The sequence below is a fragment of the Nothobranchius furzeri genome, chromosome 10 (genome assembly GCF_043380555.1).
Source record: "Nothobranchius furzeri strain GRZ-AD chromosome 10, NfurGRZ-RIMD1, whole genome shotgun sequence".
NCBI lineage: Eukaryota > Metazoa > Chordata > Actinopteri > Cyprinodontiformes > Nothobranchiidae > Nothobranchius > Nothobranchius furzeri.
Window position 1 is genome coordinate 66,425,516 of NC_091750.1, and position 21,790 is coordinate 66,447,305.

The 21,790-nt window shown below is 41.9% G+C and overlaps 1 protein-coding gene across 1 annotated transcript in view; it reads left to right on the plus strand.

Moving 5' to 3' along the window:
* LOC107387041 (E3 ubiquitin-protein ligase RNF43) overlaps positions 1-21,790 on the plus strand; it is a 97,351-nt gene that overhangs the window by 48,399 nt on the left and 27,162 nt on the right. Inside the window, exon 2 of the mRNA XM_015961792.3 lies at positions 18,577-18,690. Within this exon, the coding sequence (XP_015817278.3) occupies positions 18,577-18,690 (114 nt within the window). The remainder of the gene's footprint in view (positions 1-18,576; positions 18,691-21,790) is intronic.

Consider the following 21,790-nt stretch of genomic DNA (forward strand, 5'->3'; position numbering starts at 1 on the left):
TTTCTAATCGCAAAGGCTGCAATTTGGCAGAGAGTGGTTAGCGCAATGCTAATATACATGGAAAAACCCATAGGAATGCTAATGCTAATATCACCGATTACATTATTACAAATTATGAATTAGAAACGTGCCAAATGATTAAATTTGGAGTCTAATAGAAAGTAAAACTACCATCAATCAAATAAGTACAGACAGGTATTTTAGTAAAGCCAGAAAACTTTTAACTCCAGAGTTTTGGCTAGCAGCTATGAGCGTAACTGAACTAAGCATGGACAAGACGTCAAAAACTCTAAACACAAATTACTTCAATAAACAGGACACACTTCTTTCCTGCAAATACAATTTCACAGGTGTTATTATTGCTAATACCTATGATCCTTCAAGGGATGTGCTCAAAGAGGAGTTCAACATTATGAATACAATATAGTGTTTTATTTTACAAATACCATTATAAACACAAACTTACGTCGTAAGAAACATTATTTTAATCACGAAACTGCTAAATTCTTTCCAACAGTATAGATGTGTACTGTATTTTGTCCGAGTGGGTTTGCCGTACTTTGACGTCATCGGCAGTCGAAGGACCCCAAGCCGATCTTGTACCGACACCGGCTCGGCCGTGAACGAGCCGAGGTGACATCGTGCTCAGCTTAAGAAGAGGTGTTATTTTCCCGCTTCAGAAGAAGCGTCCAACGTGTTTTTACGCTTTCTCCGAGACATGTCATGTCGCTAAGTTGCGCGCGGCGCTAACACGTCAATAGTGCAATGTAGCCTGCTGGAGGTTTTAAGGGTTCAGATGAAAACACCCGACCTCTCAGGCTGCTCACACATCAATCTTAAGTTGTCGCTGTTGCGCTCACGCTGTAATACAGTATTAGATGCGGTTAAAGTCGGACATGAAAAAATAAATAAATTTTACATGAATAAGTGATGCTTACCCTGGTGGGGGGAGGAAACCCTGTCAAGATCGTCAACACTTATTTATCTTAATGCTATTGATACATGTAAACCAAAAAGCATTATATCCACTGCTAACTTTCTAATTTTAAACTCAGTAACTTATGCTGTAACTTCACCCTTCCCTGCCTGCTCCTCCTTGCTGCCTGCCGGCTGTGATCACAAGTGACAACATAGTAGTTCCCGCTGATTCTTCGGGAAACAGCGCAAAAACTAAAAATAAAAAAAACTTGGGATCTTTTAGGCGTGGCGGTGGGATTTCAGCCTTGGCGGGCCGCCACGGCTACGCCTATGCAAGGGAAACCCTGTTATGAATCAATCTGTTTAGTAAATTAGAGCTAATAATAATGGATGATGATTCAACTTTAATTATTTTCTCTACTACCATAGATGTATATTGTGGAAAAAAAATCTTCAAATTTAGATAAATAGTTTAAAGTAGTGATTCAGCTAAAAGGTAGGACTTGAGTGGCTTCATAATAATTGTATGCAAATGTGGCAAAATTGATTCAAAGTAAAAGACAGAAGGAGATATCCTTCCGTATAATATATAATATTTACAAATATCGCTAACTAAATGTTGCATCAACCACACTGAGCTCTTACGTTTGTTATGGTGTTCCACAGGGTTATGGACTAGGACATATTCTGTTGGCTTTAAACACGTAGTTTAGACCAAAGATCAGGTTTTGTTGTTATGCTGATGATGCAGAGCTATTTAATGTGGTAATCAGATAATAAACTTTTAAGTGTCAATTGAAAATGATTGCAAATGTCATATTTTGTGTTTTTAACATTAGACTCTTCACAGTTTAAAATTTCAGTCAATTTCAGTCAAAGGCATTCAGACTTTTGTTATAATTCCCACAGTAATCATGCTTTCCCTCGCCCCTTCACCTCATTAGTTAAAAACTAAGTCAGGAACATTTTGCTTAGTTTGGCGCCCAAATAACTCACTGAAAATATTTTATAATGATTGGAATTGTTGTTGGACTAGAACCACTAAAAGGATCACATTTTAAAATTAAGTTAAAAGGTACCCCATTCCAATACTTTAGATTGGAGATTTCCCAACAAATTAGTGATTGAAATTGATGAGTACCAATCTGAGATCAATAGAGACAGAAAGACAAATGTGATTTTCCATGCAGATGTTTTTACTTATTGAATTTCAAAGTTAATATTTTGGTATAATTGGAACAGGACCAAATCTGCATTCACAAGAATCAGAGATAATTTTGACCCATCAAAATTAATGCATCCCTTAAGATTGGATTAGGAAATCCCTAATTACATAATTATAGGGCAAATGTTGAGATTGTAACTAACTGCTGCAAGACGTTAGTCAAACTCCAAAATCTGTATATTTGGATGTGTTGTTTCAATGCACAATATTAATTTTCAAATAACTTAGATCAAGGAAAACAGTGCTTTAAATATGATTTTGTTTTTACAAATAATTTCTCTAGAAACTTTCATAAGCACTGGATCAAAACAAAGCTACATATAATGTCACTGCTGCAACAGGGAGTGGCGGTAAAAAGATCAGACACTAAGGGGTCACTGAACTAAAGCCACGCAGGGCAAAACCGAGCTGGGAAAGTAAACGCGCAGCACCTGTGTTCTCCCCTCAGTACCACCACCGTGTTCTGGGAAGAGTCCGGCTGTGGCTGATTTCAACTCTAAAAAATGAGAAAGTTCCTGAAAAAATAAAATGCATTGCTAATGCTAAAGACGAGCAGCGAACTTTTTTGCGACTAGTTTTGATAAACTATGTTAAGCCTTTTCCTTATGCTCACTGGGAGAAAGTGGCGTTCCTAATTGTTTACCGGCTAACTTGAGTTGAATTCCTCATTTGCTGAGATACAGGTGTTGGTGCTTTGGTGTCTACCATCTACACAAAAGTCATTCTCAGGCTGATTTTGTGCTCCACACTGAAAGGCCATGTTCAAGTGGGAGTGGAGCATTAATAGGGTTGGGGATCGGAATGAGGAGAAAGATGGTCTCTTGCTGCTGCCAGCAAGGGCCGGAAGCCTTGAAGTGGTGTACTCGCAGAGGGAGAGCAGGTGCAAGCGTTTTTATGAGTGTGTGCAGACATCCTGAATGTGTGTGTGTGTTTGCGTGTGCATGTATGTGCACTCAAGTGTGTGCATCTGTTTGAGTAATAGAAGATGAAAGTGCACACTCACTGTACGTGTCTAAACAACAGCAGCACAACTGTGTGTGTGTGTGTGTGTGTGTGTGTGTGTGTGTGTGTGTGTGTGTGTGTGTGTGTGTGTGTGCGTGCTTGTGATAAGGAGATGGGACAACTTCAAAGCGGCGAGGCGGCATTCGCTCAGCCCAGGCTGTTTACACTGCTCAGTAAAGTCTGCATTCCACCGTCTCATTTTTCCATGGCATTCCACAAAGAGCTCAGTTCTTCTGGCTTGGTGCCCTACAACGTCCGTCCCCCAACACACACTGTACAGTATATACATACTTCTGTACACACAACTGTGCTCTCCACTTGGCCGCTCAAACAAGACGAGACCCAGCTGTGAATGAAACACCCCCAACTGGAGCATGTTAAGGCTCATCTGCACAGTAGTTCCGCAGGAGGGCAGGAAAGTCAGCCTCCCCACTAACCAGGGATGTGTATTTTTGAAATTCTGGCAATACGATACATATCACGATACAGGGGAGGCGATACGATAAATCACGATATATTGCAAAACATTCAGTCAGACGTTACAAGCAATTTATTTTTTACTGAATTTATTGTAAGAACGTTCAATAAACAGTCCAAACTGATACGTAACGTGTTTAACATGAGATATCTGAACCATGATGGAGGGATTTACATTTCAATGGTGGAAACAAAACCCGTTGCACACTGCTGCCAACTAGCGGGTGGCGATTGAATTGCACAAAATGAAAAGAAAATACACAAATGTTTGCATGTAAATTCTTTCAAGAATTAGATACACGGCTTTTGAATATCGATGTATTAATCGCAGGAAAAAATATCACGATATATTGCCATATCGATATTTCCGATACACGGCTTTTGAATATCAATATAATATTGCTGGGAAAAAAATCACGATATATTGCCATATCGATATTTTCTTACATCCCTACCACTAACGTCTGTGTGGCCTTCCTCTAAATGTTGAAAATGTGCATCTGAGCAGATTTGTCCTGAAAAGCTCGCAGTGCCTTCCCCCGGTCGTAAATCAAGCACCTCTGACACCTCCCTCAGAGCCAGAATGAAATATGGCAGCAAAAAAGAAAACAGTTATGCTGCCAATTACAAGGTGTGTTGCAAGCAGTCTGTGGGCCACATCAGAGAGCTCAGAGCTGGTGTTTAGATGTTTTTGTGGTTGTTTACTGATCGCGTTGCTAAGTATGTCGAGTGTGCCAGCAGTATGGTTACATTAACATTTGTAGGGGGTAAAAATAACACATATAAAATATATTGTTAGCTGTCTTCATAGTTAGGTGGTTGTGGGGTGGTGAAAGAAACGTGTCTGTGTCTCTAATTTCTACCAGGTCCTCCCATAGGTCATATTAAAGGTGCTTCATGACACCCGTGAAAACTACAGAGAGCTTTCATTTAATTTGAAGCCTCCAATCATTCAATCTGTCAGACGTCCGTGTCTTCCAAACTGGCTTTGTTTTACGACAGATGTCTTGTTTCCCAAGAAAATCAGACAAAAGGCCAAGCATGTAATTACATCACATTTTAGTCGAAGTTTGTAGCCTTGTAATGCATGCAATCAGCATGCACTAGGACACATGCTTAAGAAGTCGACTGTGAGAAAAGAGGAAGTCTGCTGACGAAGTCATCCCTGTTTGTCGTTTGCTACGTGCAGATGGGAGGACAGAAATGCCTCGCAGGGTTTTCTCAAAAAATGATTTATGGTGTAAACTTCAACCCTGATAATCAGGCTTAAACAATTACCTGCAATCATTCATGAGTGTGTTTGTGCCAGTGAAGATGGATATCTTATTTTTTTTCCTCCATCATACAGAGACTTGTATTCAGATCCATATTATTACACAACATCCCTATGGGGTTGTGCAGTTATTTATGTTTTATTTTCACTTAGCTGTTTGGCTGCGTTCATGAAAACACACGAACATTTATTTATGTTAGCGCATGCCCTTGAAGGCTGAATTAGCATCTTGTTTAGCTTGGAAGACAAACTTGTTGTGGTGTTTTCTTTAATTTTGTGCTCTCTGCATAAACGTGTGCAAAATGTGATGTGAAAATCTTCCATAGTCAGCAAAATTTTAAAGTAAATGCATGAAGAAAATGTATGCATCATGTTTTTGCTGAGAAAAAGACCAAGGCACACTTCTGCTGGGACAGAAATTGGGGTAGATCAATATATTGAGTGAATATTAACCTTTTTTTGTGCATCTGCCAATATTTGTCCTTAGTAAAGTCGATTAAAAGTCAGGCACATCCTCGGGCTGCCCGGTGCTGTTGCAGAATTGAATTTAAATTTAGTTTTACGTTCGCTAATAAATACTCCAAATCAACTTTATTTAGGTTTCTGACCTAAACTCTGAGCAGTGCACAAAGTGAGATTTCAGAGTCAGTTAAATTCAGAGTTCAAAAACTAATTAAGCTTCAGAAACTTTGTGCAACAACTGATGTTATTAGTGACATTTTAGCATGAAAAAATGTCTAGATATCAGCCATGAAAATCGTCATCGTCTTCCTCCGCTTATCCAGGTCCGGGTGGCGGGGGCAGCATCCCAACTAGGGAGCTCCAGACCGTCCTCTCCCCGGCTTTGTCCACCAGCTCCTCCGGCAGCACCCCAAGGCGTTCCCGGACCAGATTGGAGATGTAACCTCTCCAAAGTGTCCTGGGTCGACCCGGGGGCCTCCTGCCGGCAGGACATGCCCGAAACACCTCCCCAGGGAGGCGTCCAGGAGGCTTCCTGACCAGATGCCCAAACCACCTCAACTGACTCCTTTCGATCCGGAGGAGCAGTGGTTCTACTCCGAGTCCCTCCCGAATGTCCGAGCTCCTCACCCTTTCTCTAAGGCTGAGCCCGGCCACCCAACAGAGGAAACTCATTTCGGCCGCTTGTATCCGCGATCTCGTTCTTTCGGTGAAAAATCGTCCCATAAAAGTCCGCAGTACATTTCCTGCATATCTCCATCGGTATCAGCAATAGAAAAACCAATATTGGTCGACCTCTACTGAGAAGCTCAAAATAAAAGACAGTGGAATAATTATTTATTTGTTGACATATTTTTTAAATGTTTTGCCTGCATGTTGGAGAGTCAGTTATAATCTTAATGTTGGATTTTAGTGGTCTTAGATCTGCAGGTGGTGTTTTTAGAAGTTTGTTGGAGTTTCAAGTCAATGTTGGAGTGATGTTCCTTCATCTTATTTTGGTTATTTTGTTGATCAGATTTCATCCATGTTCTGATGTAGAAAACAAAAAAAAACAATGTTTGCCCTTTGCAGACTCTTTTCCATGACCTCTGAAAAGGTTTTGATGTTTAAAATAGTATAGTTCCTCATTAGTGGTTTGTGTAAAGATTAGTCCAGAGCCATTCACTTTTGGTCTAGGAGCTGGGTTTGGGATTGTATCTGTATGGAAGGTTTTAAAACAGAAGAATAAAACGAACGTCTCCACTTGGTTTGTCGTAGTAAATCTGACCCTTCTTTAGAAACAGCCAGACGTTAAAGAGGTACTTGTTGGCAGGAGGGGGCGGAGATGGCCCCTAAACCTTGGATTGTATTTCCTAATAAAAGTGTGGTGTTAAAAGTCACCCTCAGCAGCCTGTTGTGTTTTTATTTTACGTGCAAGCGTGTTAAAAATGCACCTGTCTTATTACAAAGAGCCACCGTAAAACTCTATGATGTCTCTTGAGTTCCTGCAGACATTTTCTCAGTTTTAGCTGACCTGCAGTCAGACCTTTAACTCCAATAAAGAACCAGAACCGTTGGCTCAGGACCAACGTTAGAGGCTTTTCTCGCATAGATAACTTGTAACCATCCATCACTTTGATTTGAAGGACAGTCTCTCAGTAAATATTTGATTCTTGTTTGCAGGAACAGCGAGACGAGCTACGATCAGTGTCTCTCTACGCTGTCATCTTCTATAGAAACTCACATGCATTGATTTTAACAACTATGTTAGTGTGCTCTACAGGTCTGCTGGGAAAAGATTAGCCCAGTCAATGAAAGACTTGACTTGCATCACACAGTAAATGATGATAAACACCTTTCATTTATGTCTCTTTAACCTAAAGTTGCTTCGCATTTATTTCTCCAGGCTTGTCCACGCTTTCCATCCACTGCCAGGAGACATGCGTGTGAATTTAGGTTCTAAACTGGTTCAAAATGTGAGCTTGGCTGCTTGTCTGTGATGAGCTCCCTGTGGTGGACCGTGAGTGGCCACATCCCGGCCAGTGACAGGACAGCAGGATGAATGGGCTGCCATTCAGCCAACAAATGAGACTTGGGAACCAACAACAAACCACATAGAGGGTTTTAGCTCTTCTGGAGGCTTCAGAGCACCAACATGTCTACATTTACGAGCTTAAAAAGGTGAACGGTTCTTCATTTAAGTGTGTTTTAGCGTATTCATTCTTCTTGTCTGTTAGTTCCTCTGTCACATGATTTAACACTTGCCATGTGGAAAGCAATTTCCACATACCTGACCTCAAGGTTCTAACAATTAGTGACTGACACATCTAAAAGCGTGACGTGCTTTTCTCCGTCTGATGTGGGAGTTTGCGAGTCACCCTGCAGGCTGATGGGTTGAAGTAAGCCTGGAGGGCGTCCACAGGGACGAAGGATCACTGCAACACCAACAAACTGTGGCCTTAGCAAGCCGCTGACTTGTTATGACAGGGAAGTGGTGTGTTTATGTTCAACTCTGGGCTTTGAAATGTATAATGCTGCTCCGGCCCGGGGCTGATGGAGGGACTCTAGTTGTTTTTGGTGCCTGTTAATGGTGTTGTATACACTGGGTGTTTATGTTGGTAAGACCTCACAACCTTTGCGTGGACTGCAGGCAGGAGAGGGGGGTCCAACCTGAAGCTGCGTAACTAACCGTTTGACTTTGACTCTTGAGATTGTTTAAAGTACGTTTCTGTAAAAGGTTTATGAACATTTAACGCTTCTTATGTTGTGAAAAGCTCTTTGAACAACCTCCGTTTAGTTTAGACCAGATTGAGAAGCTAAAGGCTAGTTCAATCAAGGCCAGTTATGAAGTGCTTTGCTGTTGCGTTACAATGACTAATCTCAAATCTCAACGTCATTATTCTTCTTTTCTACAGTGTCCATAAGGTGTACATACATATGTCAGTTATGCAAATTAGGTGCTGGACCATTTATTGCATATTTTAGGCCAGCCGATACTTTCCTTACGGAAGAGTTAGTAGACCAAAATGTAATGTTGTCTACAGTTGGCATCAACGGCTGGAGGGCCTCACTGGAGCTTCATGTTTCTTTCAGCTGTGTGGAAATATTTTGTAGTAAGAAGTTGATAGGCCATAGTATGGAAAGCCAAAAACCTCATAATTTGTGATCTTTGAAACTTCCTCTCATGCCGTTAACACTGTTGAATACAGCTCAGGAGATTTTAGAATTGCCAGGTGTTTAAAAGAGTACAAACAACAAATAGATCGGTTTTATCCTATATACTTCACACCGTTGTCTGATTAGTGCCATAACTACATTTAAATTGCACAAACATTCATGAGCTGGTGTGTGGGACTTTCACCATCTGTTTTACTCCATTTCTACTTTTGTTCTATGCAGAGTTGATCCAGTTCTTCCACCTCATCTCGTTATTCCTCTAGAATTTAACTCATTCACTGCCAGCCGTCTCCTGATCAGAAAAGCCCTTCACTGCGATTTTCAGCATTTTTACTGTCTTTTTAAGAGTCACAGAACGTTGCGCGCTGGGATGATGTCAACGCCCAAACTACCAAAACAAAGAGTAGGCTCACTTCTTACATCAGGAAGATCTGCGCGTTTCGAGCTTTATCCATTCTTTTATAATCCGCTGTCAAATTGGGATCGGCAGAAGCGTTTCTGTTTTGCGCTTTACTTTATTTACCCAAAACGATCTCCTAACACGTGGATTTTCTGCTTCCTGATCACGTGACGTGTGACGTACGCGGATGAAGATTGGCTTCAGAGCTGAGATGTTTGTTCTCACGGCGCGGGGGCTCATTCTGATGCCCACACGGCAGTGAACGGTTGAATTTAAAATGACTACTTTTGTCGTCAATGGCAGTGAATGAGTTAAGTAAACATCTGCTGTGAATGCAAGCAAGATTGGATACAGTTTGTTAAATTTCTAACTCAGCATAACTTCTTTATCTTTCCACTAGGGATGTGTATTGGTGAAATTCTGGCAATACGATAGGCATCACGATACGGGGGAGACGATACGATATATTGCGATACATTCAGCCAGACAATAGTAGCGATTTTTTAAGACTGAATCTATTGTAGGAAATTTCAATAAACTGCCCAAACTGATACTTAACATGTTTATCGTGATGTATCTGAACCATAAGAAAGAGATTTACATTTCAATAGTGGAAACAAAACCCACTGCACACTGCTGCTAACTAGAAGTCGGCTTTTGAATTGCACCAAAGGAAATGAAAATACACAAATGTTTGCAATGGAATTCTTCCCAAAATTCGATACACGGCGTTTGAATATCGATATAATATTGCAGGAAACAATATCACGATATATTGCCATATCGATATTTTTTTTACATCCCTACTTTCCACGTTTGTCCTTCTTTGCACAGACTAAACATAGAATCTGAATGTATGCGTATTCCTGCAGAGGGTTGCTTGTTTGTGCACTCAGAACAAAATGAGTAAAGTTTTTGGTTGTAAAGCACACTGTTGCAGCTTTATCAGTCTGACTGGTTGCTTTGAGCTGGTAAACCATAGCTTGTTGTCTGTGCGTGCACACAAGCAAGTAGAACTCCACAGTTTAGCGTCAACATTCAGTAGGAGCAATGACATTTGGCAAGGCTGAAAGAAAATCTGCTGCACTCTTCAAAGCGCAGGTGTGGCCATACCCAGCTCTGCACCTTGGTGTGCAAAGTTCATCCCACGTGAACTTTTGTGCCATGAGTTATCTAACAGAAAGAGGGAAACAAGTCTGTTAAGGAGGAGGAAAGGAATGGCAAAAGTGACCTACAGAGATGATAAGAGATGCAAAGTTTGCTCATCAGGTCCTTGCTCTTAATTCAGCCCTCAGCTTCCTGTCCTTCTCCAGGTTCTTTCTACTCTAATCCCTTTTATAGAGCAGAGACAGTCTGACGGGCCAGGACTGGGGGGGGGGGGGGGGGGGGGGGGGGGGGGGGGGGGGGGGGGGGCACTACTTAAAGAAAGCGCCCGGGCAAATTTGGGTCTGCTGGTAATTACTCGGGCTTCATTAAGAGATCACGTTTCCCCCGAGTCATTCTCTGTGGTAAGGGTTACTGGATATGGGGCTGACACTGTCAATAAAACGGGGGGAAAGATGACACTCCTTTTGTTTTGACAGGAGCAAAGCAGTAATGCCTCCTGTTCGTTTGCATTTGCAATGAGAGAGAGAGAGAGACGAGGGCCTCAGATCCCACTTTTCCAGATGCTCCGAAACAGAAAGGACTTCTTCTCCTCTCCCATGGCGCTGAGCGCTCCAACAGCTCTCATATCAGCCTTCAAAATAAACGTGTGCAGCGTTTGGTCAGGGGATACGAGGGCTTTGAATTGAGGAGTTTGTATCAGTGTCACCACTGACAGCTGGAGTGGATTGTGTATGTGTGTGTGTTTACAGACACCAACACTCAGTTGCTCACTACTCTGCAGAAGCGCACTGGAGCTTTTTGAACCAATCATCATTGTGCTCCTGTAAATAAGCATGCCCACTTGCAAGCACAGGCTAAGGTGCCTTTAGCTAAAAGACACAGCAGCTCTCTTATGCAAATTCTCACACACCAATGTCGATTTGACTCGCTTCCAACGTGGCGAGTCATGCAGCATAAGGTCAGTGTCTCTACCTGTCCTGTCACCTCAGACTAGCTCATTAAAAAAAAATCACAGGCCAGATTGTTGCTGTGCTCACTGCGCCGTAACCTGGCGACCAGATTGTGATTGCTTTCAGCTAATGCTTGTGGTTGATTAGCTCTTGAAGCAACCTCTTTTTCCTGTAATTAAAACAAACAGTTGGCTTTATTGTGGAGTCATCATTCGTGCAATAAATCAAAGTAATGAACAAATGTTGCATATCTCCCACTACATACTAGATCAAGACGTTACCAAAATAAAAAATAAACAACCTGGATGTGGATGGTCTGCAGAGCCTTGGCAGGAATGAAGTGGACTTTACCATCACCTCTCTCTGACGGACAGCTGATCCTCCTGAACCACAACCAAGCTTCATGTTTGAATTAGTGTTGTCAAAAAAATCGATACCTAGATGTAAATCGATGCTAAAAGTGGTATCTAAATTAGATATTCCATCCCTGTGGTATCGATATTATGGACTATTATACGCGGCCTTCTTCAAGTACACCGACACGCACGACAGCCAGATGCCGTAAAGCAGCCTCCGCCTCCCAGACAAACAGAAGAAGAAGACGCCGCATGGCTACATTTCAATTTCCCACGCGAGTTGTCTCCGATCCAAGTTTTGTCTGCCAAATAAATAAACAAAAACATAAACAGCGAATTTGGGAGGCGCTTCACAGCCCAACTTAATTAGCATACCAAGTCTGACACGTAGTTGTATATTCACGCTTATATGCTTAAAGGAAAACTCCCGTTTATTGCAACCCGGACTTAATTTCTAGCATGCAGTATGTTTGTTTACTCACGCTGACAACTTTGGTGCTACTTGGATTCCCCGGGGTATTTACCGTAGATCCATTGGCGAATCGCCGTCAGTGTATATCCATATAACGGGTGCGGACGGGCACCCATGGTGCAGCCTCGAAATAAGACATTATCTGCACCAAAACATCTCAATAACGAAAGGTTTTGTTAGGAATCATTAACGTGATTCCCCTGTTCGTTTGGAGCGAGTCTGTGATTTCTAGGCGTGAACAGACTAGCCGCGGCTAATCTAACCGGCGCTTTTAATGACGTCACTGCCGTGCGCCAATCTGTTTTTATTAAGATTACCGGTAGCTGTACCTTTGTCCTACTGTGGAGAAATTCATTTTCTCCCTTTATTGACCAACAGAGTTGTTCAAAAGTACAGAACAAAACATATGGCATTACAGCTTATGACAAAAATGCACCTTAAACAGAGTTTAAGCAGCAAAACATCACTCTGCAAATAGTGTATATACAGTGAGACAATTCATGATTTAAAGTGTTAACTTTCACCAGTTTCTGTATGCACGTTTAAAAAAATGCTGATACTTGAAAGGTTTAAGCACTTTACACACTTAATTCTTAACATTTAATTTTTGCAATATAAATTGAGGAATGTTATTTTTTGAATAAACTTGTTCAATAAGTTGGTGTTTTTAAATAGTATCGAAATCGAGTACCGAGTTTTTTTCCCCAGTATTGTATCGAGTTAGAAATTTTAGTATCGTGACAACCCTAGTTTGAATAGGTCCTGTAGGTCAAATAGAGCTAGCCTGGCCTGCCAGACTCATCCTCTGTTTAATTCTGCACAAAGAGTCTGGTAACTCACAGGCAGAGAGGCACTTGAGGGGCGGGACTAGGCAGCTCAAGAATAACCAATCAGAAAAAAGACGTAAATGCCGACTGTACCGCGCAACGCTGGAGTTTGTTAGCTGTAGTAAAAAAAAGGCATCTGGCAACGGCGCAAACATCTTTTAATTTTTTAGAAGAAAGGCTTTCAGCGCTTCTGCTTGTGGTTTTAAAGACATCCGAGTCATTTACTGTAGAACTGAGGAAAGCACAAAAAGGGGTGAGGTGGTGCTTACTCCTGCCACATGGACTTCAAGGGATAAACCATCAACCCTGCTCAATGGTCAACTTTCCTGGCGGGGTCACCCATGAAGACAGTGGGAGGGTTAAATCAACAGTCAACAGACCTCCAGAAATCTTGAATAAGAAATATTCAAATCTACTTTAAAGGGTTACTGAAAGCAAAATATGAAGAATTAAGGGGTGAATCAATGATTTGCTTGTAGAAAAAAATAAAATTTCTTATATAACAATTATTAGATGAGTGTCCTTTGAACATAGAAAACTATTTCTACACTTTGCTTAATAAAATCTGTGGAGCGTCACCATTTCTGCATGTGTGTGTGTGTGTGTGTGTGTGTACTACTAAACAGGAGTGTCTTTAGTAAAGGAGTCGGTGGTTTTCATTGCAAAGCTGGGATTGCGTGTGCTTAAATGAATACACGTTTGCATTTCCCGAGCTGATTGAATTCCTCCCTGATGTGCAGCCACCTGGCAGGCGTTCTCGTCCCGAAGGCAGAACTCCGCTTAGTACCCATCCTCGCTCTCTGTTCTAATATTTTATTCACCAAGACGACCCGCTTCGTTTTCGCGGTTCTGTGTTGAGCGTTTCGCTCGTAGCTCAGAAGCTCTGTGACCTGAACAGCTGGTAATTAAACGGTGGAGCCTGGTGGGAGGTGAACGCTCCCACCCCCCCCATCCACCCCTTCCACCCCCAAAGCACTGACATAACTGCCTGGGCTTGGTTCCCTGCTGGCAGCAGATGAACTAGAAAAGCTCTCTTGCTGATTATTGGCAGATGAAAAAAGAAGATCCGCAGGGCTAAGTGAGAGGGGAAAAATGTTATTGACTTTTTACCACAGCTACTATTTACTTCCAAGTTTTTCTGTCCCTGTATTTCTTTTAGGGGCTGTTAGAATCCTGCCTGGGAATATTTTTGGAGACGTCTTTGATTGAACTGGAAAGGAATGCCTTTAATCGAGTCTACAAAGGAACAGAGGGACATGTCCTCGTCAGTTCTGCAACAGATCTAGACAGATGAGGAGGAGGCAGAACGGAGGAGTGAGCATTGTTACCAGTCTATGGGGAACAGTTTGCGTTGCCTGTGGTTTCTAGTGCCTGTGAAATAGAGACTCAGTGATTTGGTTTCCCAGGCCCTTTCTTTTTTTTTCTCAGGGCCACACAAACACCAAAAGAAGACGCTCCAGACTTGTCCCGGTAGCTGTTTATAGTCCAGCAGCAGCGTGCTTCTAAGTGGTAGACGGCACCAATGGTGGCACATGGAGAGTGTTCGCAGCCCTCGGATTGTAAGCGGTGTGGGCACAACCAAAATAGAAGATAATGCTTGGTCTAGTCGACGATGCAAAACATAGGTGGTTGGCCTCAGAGCGTCAGAATGCCAGAAGAAAGTAAAGGCAGCCACTCCTTCTGAGCCCGTTTGGCTCAGCTCTGGGGTTATTATCTCCTTTCGAAAGCCCCGTGCATCGACTTGTTTAATGTCCAAACACCACCAGGTTAGCCTAAAGACTAGAAGACATTTTTAGGTACAATCTTGTAAAATTCTTTTTTTTTTTTTTTTTTTTGCATTTCCCACAAATCTACCGCAAAAACATCCCAGGTCACACACAAAAAAATCACAGAAGTAATGCCTTTAAACATACTTTTTTTATTTCTTTTTTCTTAAAGGCCACGTTCAACTGTAGGCCTTTAATTTGAGCCTAGTAAATGCAGATTGGTGGAGACAGCTGGCAGCGCAGCGTGTAGGGAAAGCCAGGGTTTCTACTGCCCCACAGCTTCCTTCCTCCCTGAGCTCTTATTGCAACATGCAAGGGTTCGACATATGCAACAGCATCTTCGTGCAACTCAGAAGGCACTCGCTGTTCCCCCGGCCTGTTCCTGTAAGTAAGGATTCTGGGTGTGTTTTCACTGATTAATCTATTAATAACAGCACAAAGCATTTCCTCAAATCCGTCTAAGGTGCGGTCTTCACTCCAGAGCAGCTCCACAGTGTAACTTCCCTCAGTCCTTCAAAATAAGAGTGTCAAACATCTCAAATTACTCTCAAAACATCTAAAATTTTACAAAATATAATTTATTGTTTTGTTTTTTTCCTCTCGTCAAACTCATGCTAAGACTTGATCTGCTCAAGTATTTTTTATAAAATCAAATGTACAGTATAAAGCTCTTCTAGTCAGGGTTGAGTCTGTTTATGCTGCTGGTTTTTGACTTTCTTTAGAAATGAAATGATAAACTTTCCCCTTGATATAATGTTTGGACTTTTTTTCCGCATGTTGACTTCATTTTGTAACGTTTCAATTTTTTTGTCATCATTTAGAATTTATTTGAAAATATTCAACATTTAAACTTTATTGTAACAATAACATTTTGACTTCATTCTTGAATAATATATTTTAGAAACATTTATAATAATATTTTGACCTTTTGATGTCTCGAATTTACTGTGGAATTGTTTAGATTTTTGTCTCATAATTTTTTCTGGAAATAATTTTTTAAGAATTTCTCCACCTTTCGAAGTTTTTTCTTTCAGTTGATATTTTGGCCATTTTGAAATTTCTGGTTTATTGTGGAAGTATTTTTTTCTGGCATTTCACCTAATTCTAGAAACATTTGCACTTTATTCTAGTATTTATTTAAGAGTATTTTTTTATGATATTTAAATTTGTTTCTCTATTTAATTTAGACATTTTCTCCCCATTTGCCTCTTGATTGTCCCTAATTGTAGAAATACACGCACCTGAGCAGATTTATGATGATGGTTTAGATCTAAGCTTATGGAGCCCATGGTGTTAACTAGGGATGTAAGAAAATATCGATATGGCAATATATCGTGATATTTTTTCCAGCAATATTATATCGATATTCAAAAGCCGTGTATCGGAAATATCGATATGGCAATATATTGTGATTTTTTTCCTGCGATTATTACATCAATATTCAAAAGCATCTACTTCTTGAAAGAATTTACATGCAAACATTTGTGTATTTTCTTTTCGTTTTGTGCAATTCAATCGCCACCCGCTAGTTGGCAGCAGTGTGCAATGGGTTTTGTTTCCACCATTGAAATGTAAAACCCTCCATCTTGGTTCAGATACCTCATGTTAAACACGTTACGTATCAGTTTGGACTGTTTATTGAACATTCTTACAATAAATTCAGTAAAAAAAATTACTTGTGATGTCTGACTGAATGTATCACAATATATCGTGATACATCGTATCGTCTCCCCTGTATCGTGATATGTATCGTATCGCCATAATTTAAAAAATACACATCCCTGGTGTTAACTCATTATTTTCCTGTGTTCCTCCTGGTCAAAATTATTATTTAATTTCTTGTTGATGGATTTTATTTTACGCAGTCTGCTGTTCTACAGCTACAGTCAGTAAGATAAAAGTTTAAGGGCCCCACCGTGTCCTAAAATATCATATCTGTGTGTAAAAAGTGATCATTACACTGTCCCTTCATGCTTCCTGTCTTCATGGGAATTTAGGACACCAGCCAGGTGCTGCTGTGTTTCTGACCATTTCTTTTATCTTCTTCTCCCACTCTTGTTTCTCTTCAGTCTGTGTTCTGTCTCCTCTCCATCTGACAGACATGCACCAGCCCTCAGCAGAGCATTACTTCAGTTCCCCTGCCCAGGGATGCCAGCTGTTGATGTCACCCTTGGGTCTTTTTAATTTAGGGATTTCCGCTGGACGAGTTGAGGGGGAGGTCTGCAGCCACATGATGAGGGGCCTACTGGGGGGGGGGGGGGGGGGGGGGGGGCAAAACCAGCCCTGGACTGGGACAATAACAGGGAAGGGCATAGCAGCACCCATAAATTCACCATGGAGCGATCTCCAATTGTCTCTGACTCTTTCAAATGGATGTGCGCTCCCGTGAGGATGCCTCAGAAGCACATCGCTGTCTTCCCCACAGATCCTCGTACTCGTGACAGCATGTCTGTGACTTGCAAACACTGCTGCTATCCTTTGAGCCATTAAATGCAGCCTTTCAGCAGCTATGAATTTTCTTCCTTTCAGAGGGGATCAAATGTTCCTACCAAAGGCTACCTCTCATTCTTTCAATCCTCAAGGCTTAAACTGGGAGTGAACATCACCTTCCATGTAATTGATTTCGTAGCTTGCCAGAGTTTTTCCTCTTGATATCAAAAGAGACAGTTTAGAGGAGAAGAGGCTTAGTTTCACGCACAGAGGCCTCCAACTTTTGTCCTTTAATAGTGTGAAAGTAGCTTTTGTAATTCTGTCTAGACTATCTTCTAAAAGCTCATTTTGAACATTTCTTCTTTTGGTTCTTGACTCCGACTTGTGTCTTTGTGATCTTTAAGGTCACAAACGCTTTTGGAGCTTTGTGTAAGAAATTCACTGCATGATTTTGATGTTATTTAACAGAAATATGTTTTTAAACCTACAAAATGTTTATGAAAATCTCTGCTCTTGTGATCAGCTGGACACTCAAAACAGCTGGTAAAATATGTGACTTTTCTGTTAGAATCACAGCGACTCTTTATTTACGAGGTTTCCAAAGTTGCCTCATACCTTTCCTCGAAGAAAATCTGTTGCTTACATTTTGTGAATGTGTCCCAGACTCCTGTGATGCGGCCGATTGTTCCCTGCATCTCACACAAGACTCAACATATTAAAGTGGCAGTGTGTGTTTTGTCTGGTGATAGGGGGCAGTAGATACCTACGTCATTGCAAGCAAGCTGTATTTTGTGTTGGAGTAAGGCCTTACCAATGGATGCCCATTAGGGTCAAAAAGGCCTGGGGAGTGCAAACTTAAGCAAAATGACGAGCACATCAGACTCCTTATCATCAGTGGAAATGAGTAAAGAGGCAAATGCGTAAAACAACAATGTTTATTAATGGTGAAAGTTTTGTAACTGTTTGTTACAAATCAGTAAATGTGTTTTGTTCTCAAGGGTTCCTGTAGAAAGAAACATGGCATCCAATATGGCGTCGCCCAGAGACTTAGACCCGCTCCCATGTATTGTAGACCAGATTTTTATGGTTATATGTTATGAAGGCGCAAATCTTTTTCATCAACCGGGCATCACTTCATTCATTTTCAACAACATTTTGATGGGTATTTCCAGAGATTAATGATAAAAACTACACGTTGTCACTTTAACAAGTCACTGTTTTCAAGGCGGAGTCTCACTGATGAAAACAAAAGTTTTCTTCCTAAAACTTTCCTTTTTACAGGTTTGTAAACACACAAATGTGTGTTCTATGCTACAAACACCAAATCATAATTTAACCTTTATTTTTTAGACCATAGCTAATAAGGGAAATAATACCAATGAGCAGCAAGAAAGCCACCAGAAGAAGAGCTCAGACCTTCATACGCAAACATAGCTACACTAATTCGACATTTTAGCAGATTTCTGTAAAAACTTGGGCCTGTTTGCAGACATTTCCTCCCAGTTTTCACTAGATCAGATGTAATAAAATGATGATAGATTTTATCCAAAGCTGCATCAGCACTAGGACTGCTCCTTAGTTCTGCAAAAACCTGACATGAAAATTATATTCTCCATTATAAGTTCACTGTTCTTATTCATCTGAGGTTTGTTTATGAACTCGGGGTTTCAGCAGCGGCCCTTTTCAGTAGGTTTAAGGTTGACCCAACGACAAACCCTAATGAGAGTTAGACTGATCTTTCCCTGCTTTTTTCTGCAGTATCACCCTTTGTCTCTGTGCAACACGAGCGAGGATGAACGACAGGACAGTGCCTTCATCACCATCGTCAAACTGGAGCACAGGGTGGCTCGCTGCCTGCCGCTCATCGACAAGGTACCCTCACACATGCAGACATGGCAGCGGATAAAACATCTAGCCACGCTGCCACCTTCACGGCAGTTCTGTCACACTTGGATTAAGGATTTAGGGGCCGTTTGTTTTTGTTCATCAGTGAGGTCTTGGAAAGGAGGGGGTGGGAAGAACTCGGTGTTGCTATGTGGCTACGAGCCCTGGCTTCGGATGTGAGGCTTTCAAGCCCCAGCTGTCACGGGTCCGATCTGGGCCAGCCAGACACTCTTGGTTCTCTGTTTCTGCTTCCCTCTAATAAGAATGCAACCAGACCTCCGTAGAGTCCACCCACACTGGTTTAAATGTATGTGTAAGTTTGACAGAGCTGACCTAAATCTCTCCCTGTGTTTAAGTATCCTGCCATCCACGCCGGCTGGCATCAGCTCACTTTAAAGCAGCGTGATTTCAACTGCTGCTATTTTCCCCTCGTTTTTTTCAAGTGGCAACAAATTAGCAGGCAGGAGTAAAGTCAGGAGGCCGTCTTTTTTTAGCTTGTGTTTTCTTTTCCTCTAATTTAAAGCCATGTTGAGGAGCTGCCCGCCGTGGCGACGATGTAGAGACATTCCCACAGTTCCCCGCTCCGCTCTTCCTCCTCCTGCCCCCCACCCATCGTCACTCCTTCCAAAGAGGTTGGGAGGGGGGAGCAAATCGGGGAAGAGTGCTGTCACTCAAGGCTGACTCCAAATAATAGTTCTGATTAAAGCCCTAATGGCATCTCTGTGTTGTCCCACAAACAAAACGTGCTCCCAGTGTTGCTCTTTCTTTGCTGACAGCCTTTGAAATCCCGGGATGTTAAGGAAAGAGCAGAAGTGTATGTTTCTGTGTGCGCGGGGGGGGGTCTTTTTGTTGTTTTGGCTGCCTGGAAACGATGTGTTGCAATAAACTACAATCCAGCCATCTGCATCCTCCCTTTTCTTGGTGAGAGTCAGGGTTTTTGGTCATGCTGGATTTACTGGCGCGTCAGCATGCAGCTGTTCAGAAGTTTGCTCTTGTTCTTTTGAAGAGGATGAATCAGACGGTACCAAACAGGATGAGTGGTGTTGCTGGGCTCGGGACAGAGCGTTTACAGTTTAGTCTGACTGCTAACCCGCCCCGCCGACCTATAGAAACTCAGACGGCCACAGGGTTCACGTTGCACCACTTACTTTTAGAATAGACTGCAAAGCAAACAAAGTGTGGCTGGAAACCTTAAAGGATAAAGTTTCATTCTTGTTTTTATATTGGCTTTCAGAGATTCCTGTTTCCATCGCAGGGAGATTCCTTCACTGATTTGTCTTTGTCTCTTTAAACCCCTTTACCAGATGATTTATGACCTTTTTTACTTATCTTCAAAGAGAAAAACATTGAAGTTTAACCTCAAGACACGGTGCATTAGGTCTTTTATGAACACTCTTCTCCAGCTCTGATCCTTATTCAGAAAAATACTTGTTATTACAGTTTAAACTTATTAAAATTTTGCCCTTAAAGGAGACACAACATGCTGCTTTTAAGTTATTCCTTTTTACATCTAAATCCTTCAGTTGGGGTCTAAATACAGTGGAACTGCAGTTCTTTGTTCTGATTTCCTCATTATTGTTGCTCTACAGATCCTCATCTACCCCTGTTCTGAGGAGAGTCTTGAGAATGAGCCGTTTTTGGGTACTGTCTCTTTAAATCTGGAGAAGGAGCTGTAAACTCCGCCCCCCTCCACAGTAGGGGTTGCATGACTTAATTTTTTTCAAAGTCGACAGTCAAGTAATGAAAATCGAGTCGACTTTGACTAGTCGTTGATGACGTAATACACCTGAAGCAACGCGGGGGGGGGGGGTCGGTAGGTTCGCTGGAGTTTTTGACGATTAAAATTGCGCCCAAATCGAAAGAAAGAATTTTCTAAGTTAACACATCTCTTTTAACAACGGTAGTTTCTGCTTCAGCCCTAACCCCCCTCCCCCTGCGCAGCAGCCACAAACTCACTGATGCACCTGCAGCCTCTCGGAGTTCCTGCTGCTCTAAACATTAAAATAATTATTTCATTTTCTGTTCCTCACTTCTGATTACCTTCAATGGCGTCTGTTTGTTGCAACCACCAGGTACAAAAACTAACTTGTTTTTATTTGACTATTTTTCTGTCCTGTCTGTTTATTATCTTCCTGCATCTCCTCTCAATCCTAAAGAAAAACTGCTACCTGGGTTCATATATATTCACCTCATGAGTTACCTTTGAACTGCAGTTCTAAAAGATCTACCGACCGCAAAAACAGCGGAGTGCCGCTGCTCGCCGGGACCGTTTTTGCTGCGGAGTTCGTGCCGGAGCGGAGCGGAGATAGTGGAATCTTGGGGGGGGCGTCACCGGAGGTGACACCTGATTTGGTGGTGCTCAGGACGCAGATGTCTGGAGCACGTCAACGATCAGAGCTTTGCATGCGCAAACTGGTTAAGATTAGGATGGGGGTGAGGGGAAGGTAAAATTGCAAGAGGGAAAAGGTCACAGTTTGGTTAAATGTCCGTTTTACCGCCGGTGTCAGTACCGACACTCTGGCACAGCGCGTCGCTTCCGCCTCCCGACGCAGGGGCTCATCACCTGCTGGAGGACGGCATCTTGTCAGTCATTATCACGTGACAGCGACTAGTCGATGACAGGCATAAAAAGTCACTACAGAGCCATGAAGTCGACTAGTCGACTAGTTCATACAACCCCTACTCCACAGTGCAGACCTTACTCTCCTCCCCCAGTTGGACTTTGCAGTTCTATAGAGAAATCATTATTTAGCATAGCAGAAACGTTATATTAGCATTTTTAAAACATGTGGGGAGAGTTGTTCATCAAGCTGTTTCAAGGCTGCTAACTCTCTCATGCATTTGTCTGTAGTAGTCACACACACACACACGTCACGGCCGACAGGGACAAGCGAGCGGGCACGCGACAACTTTGAAACAACTTGACCACCTTATCTTCAATAATAATAATCAAATGAAAGTAGAATTCTAGAACAGACGTAATCTAAACAATGCTTTTTTTTTTACGTTTAACGCACATATTTGGGCCTAAAGTTGCTTTGGTAGTTTTACATCATCACACAACACAAAATAAGCAGAGGCAGAGAGA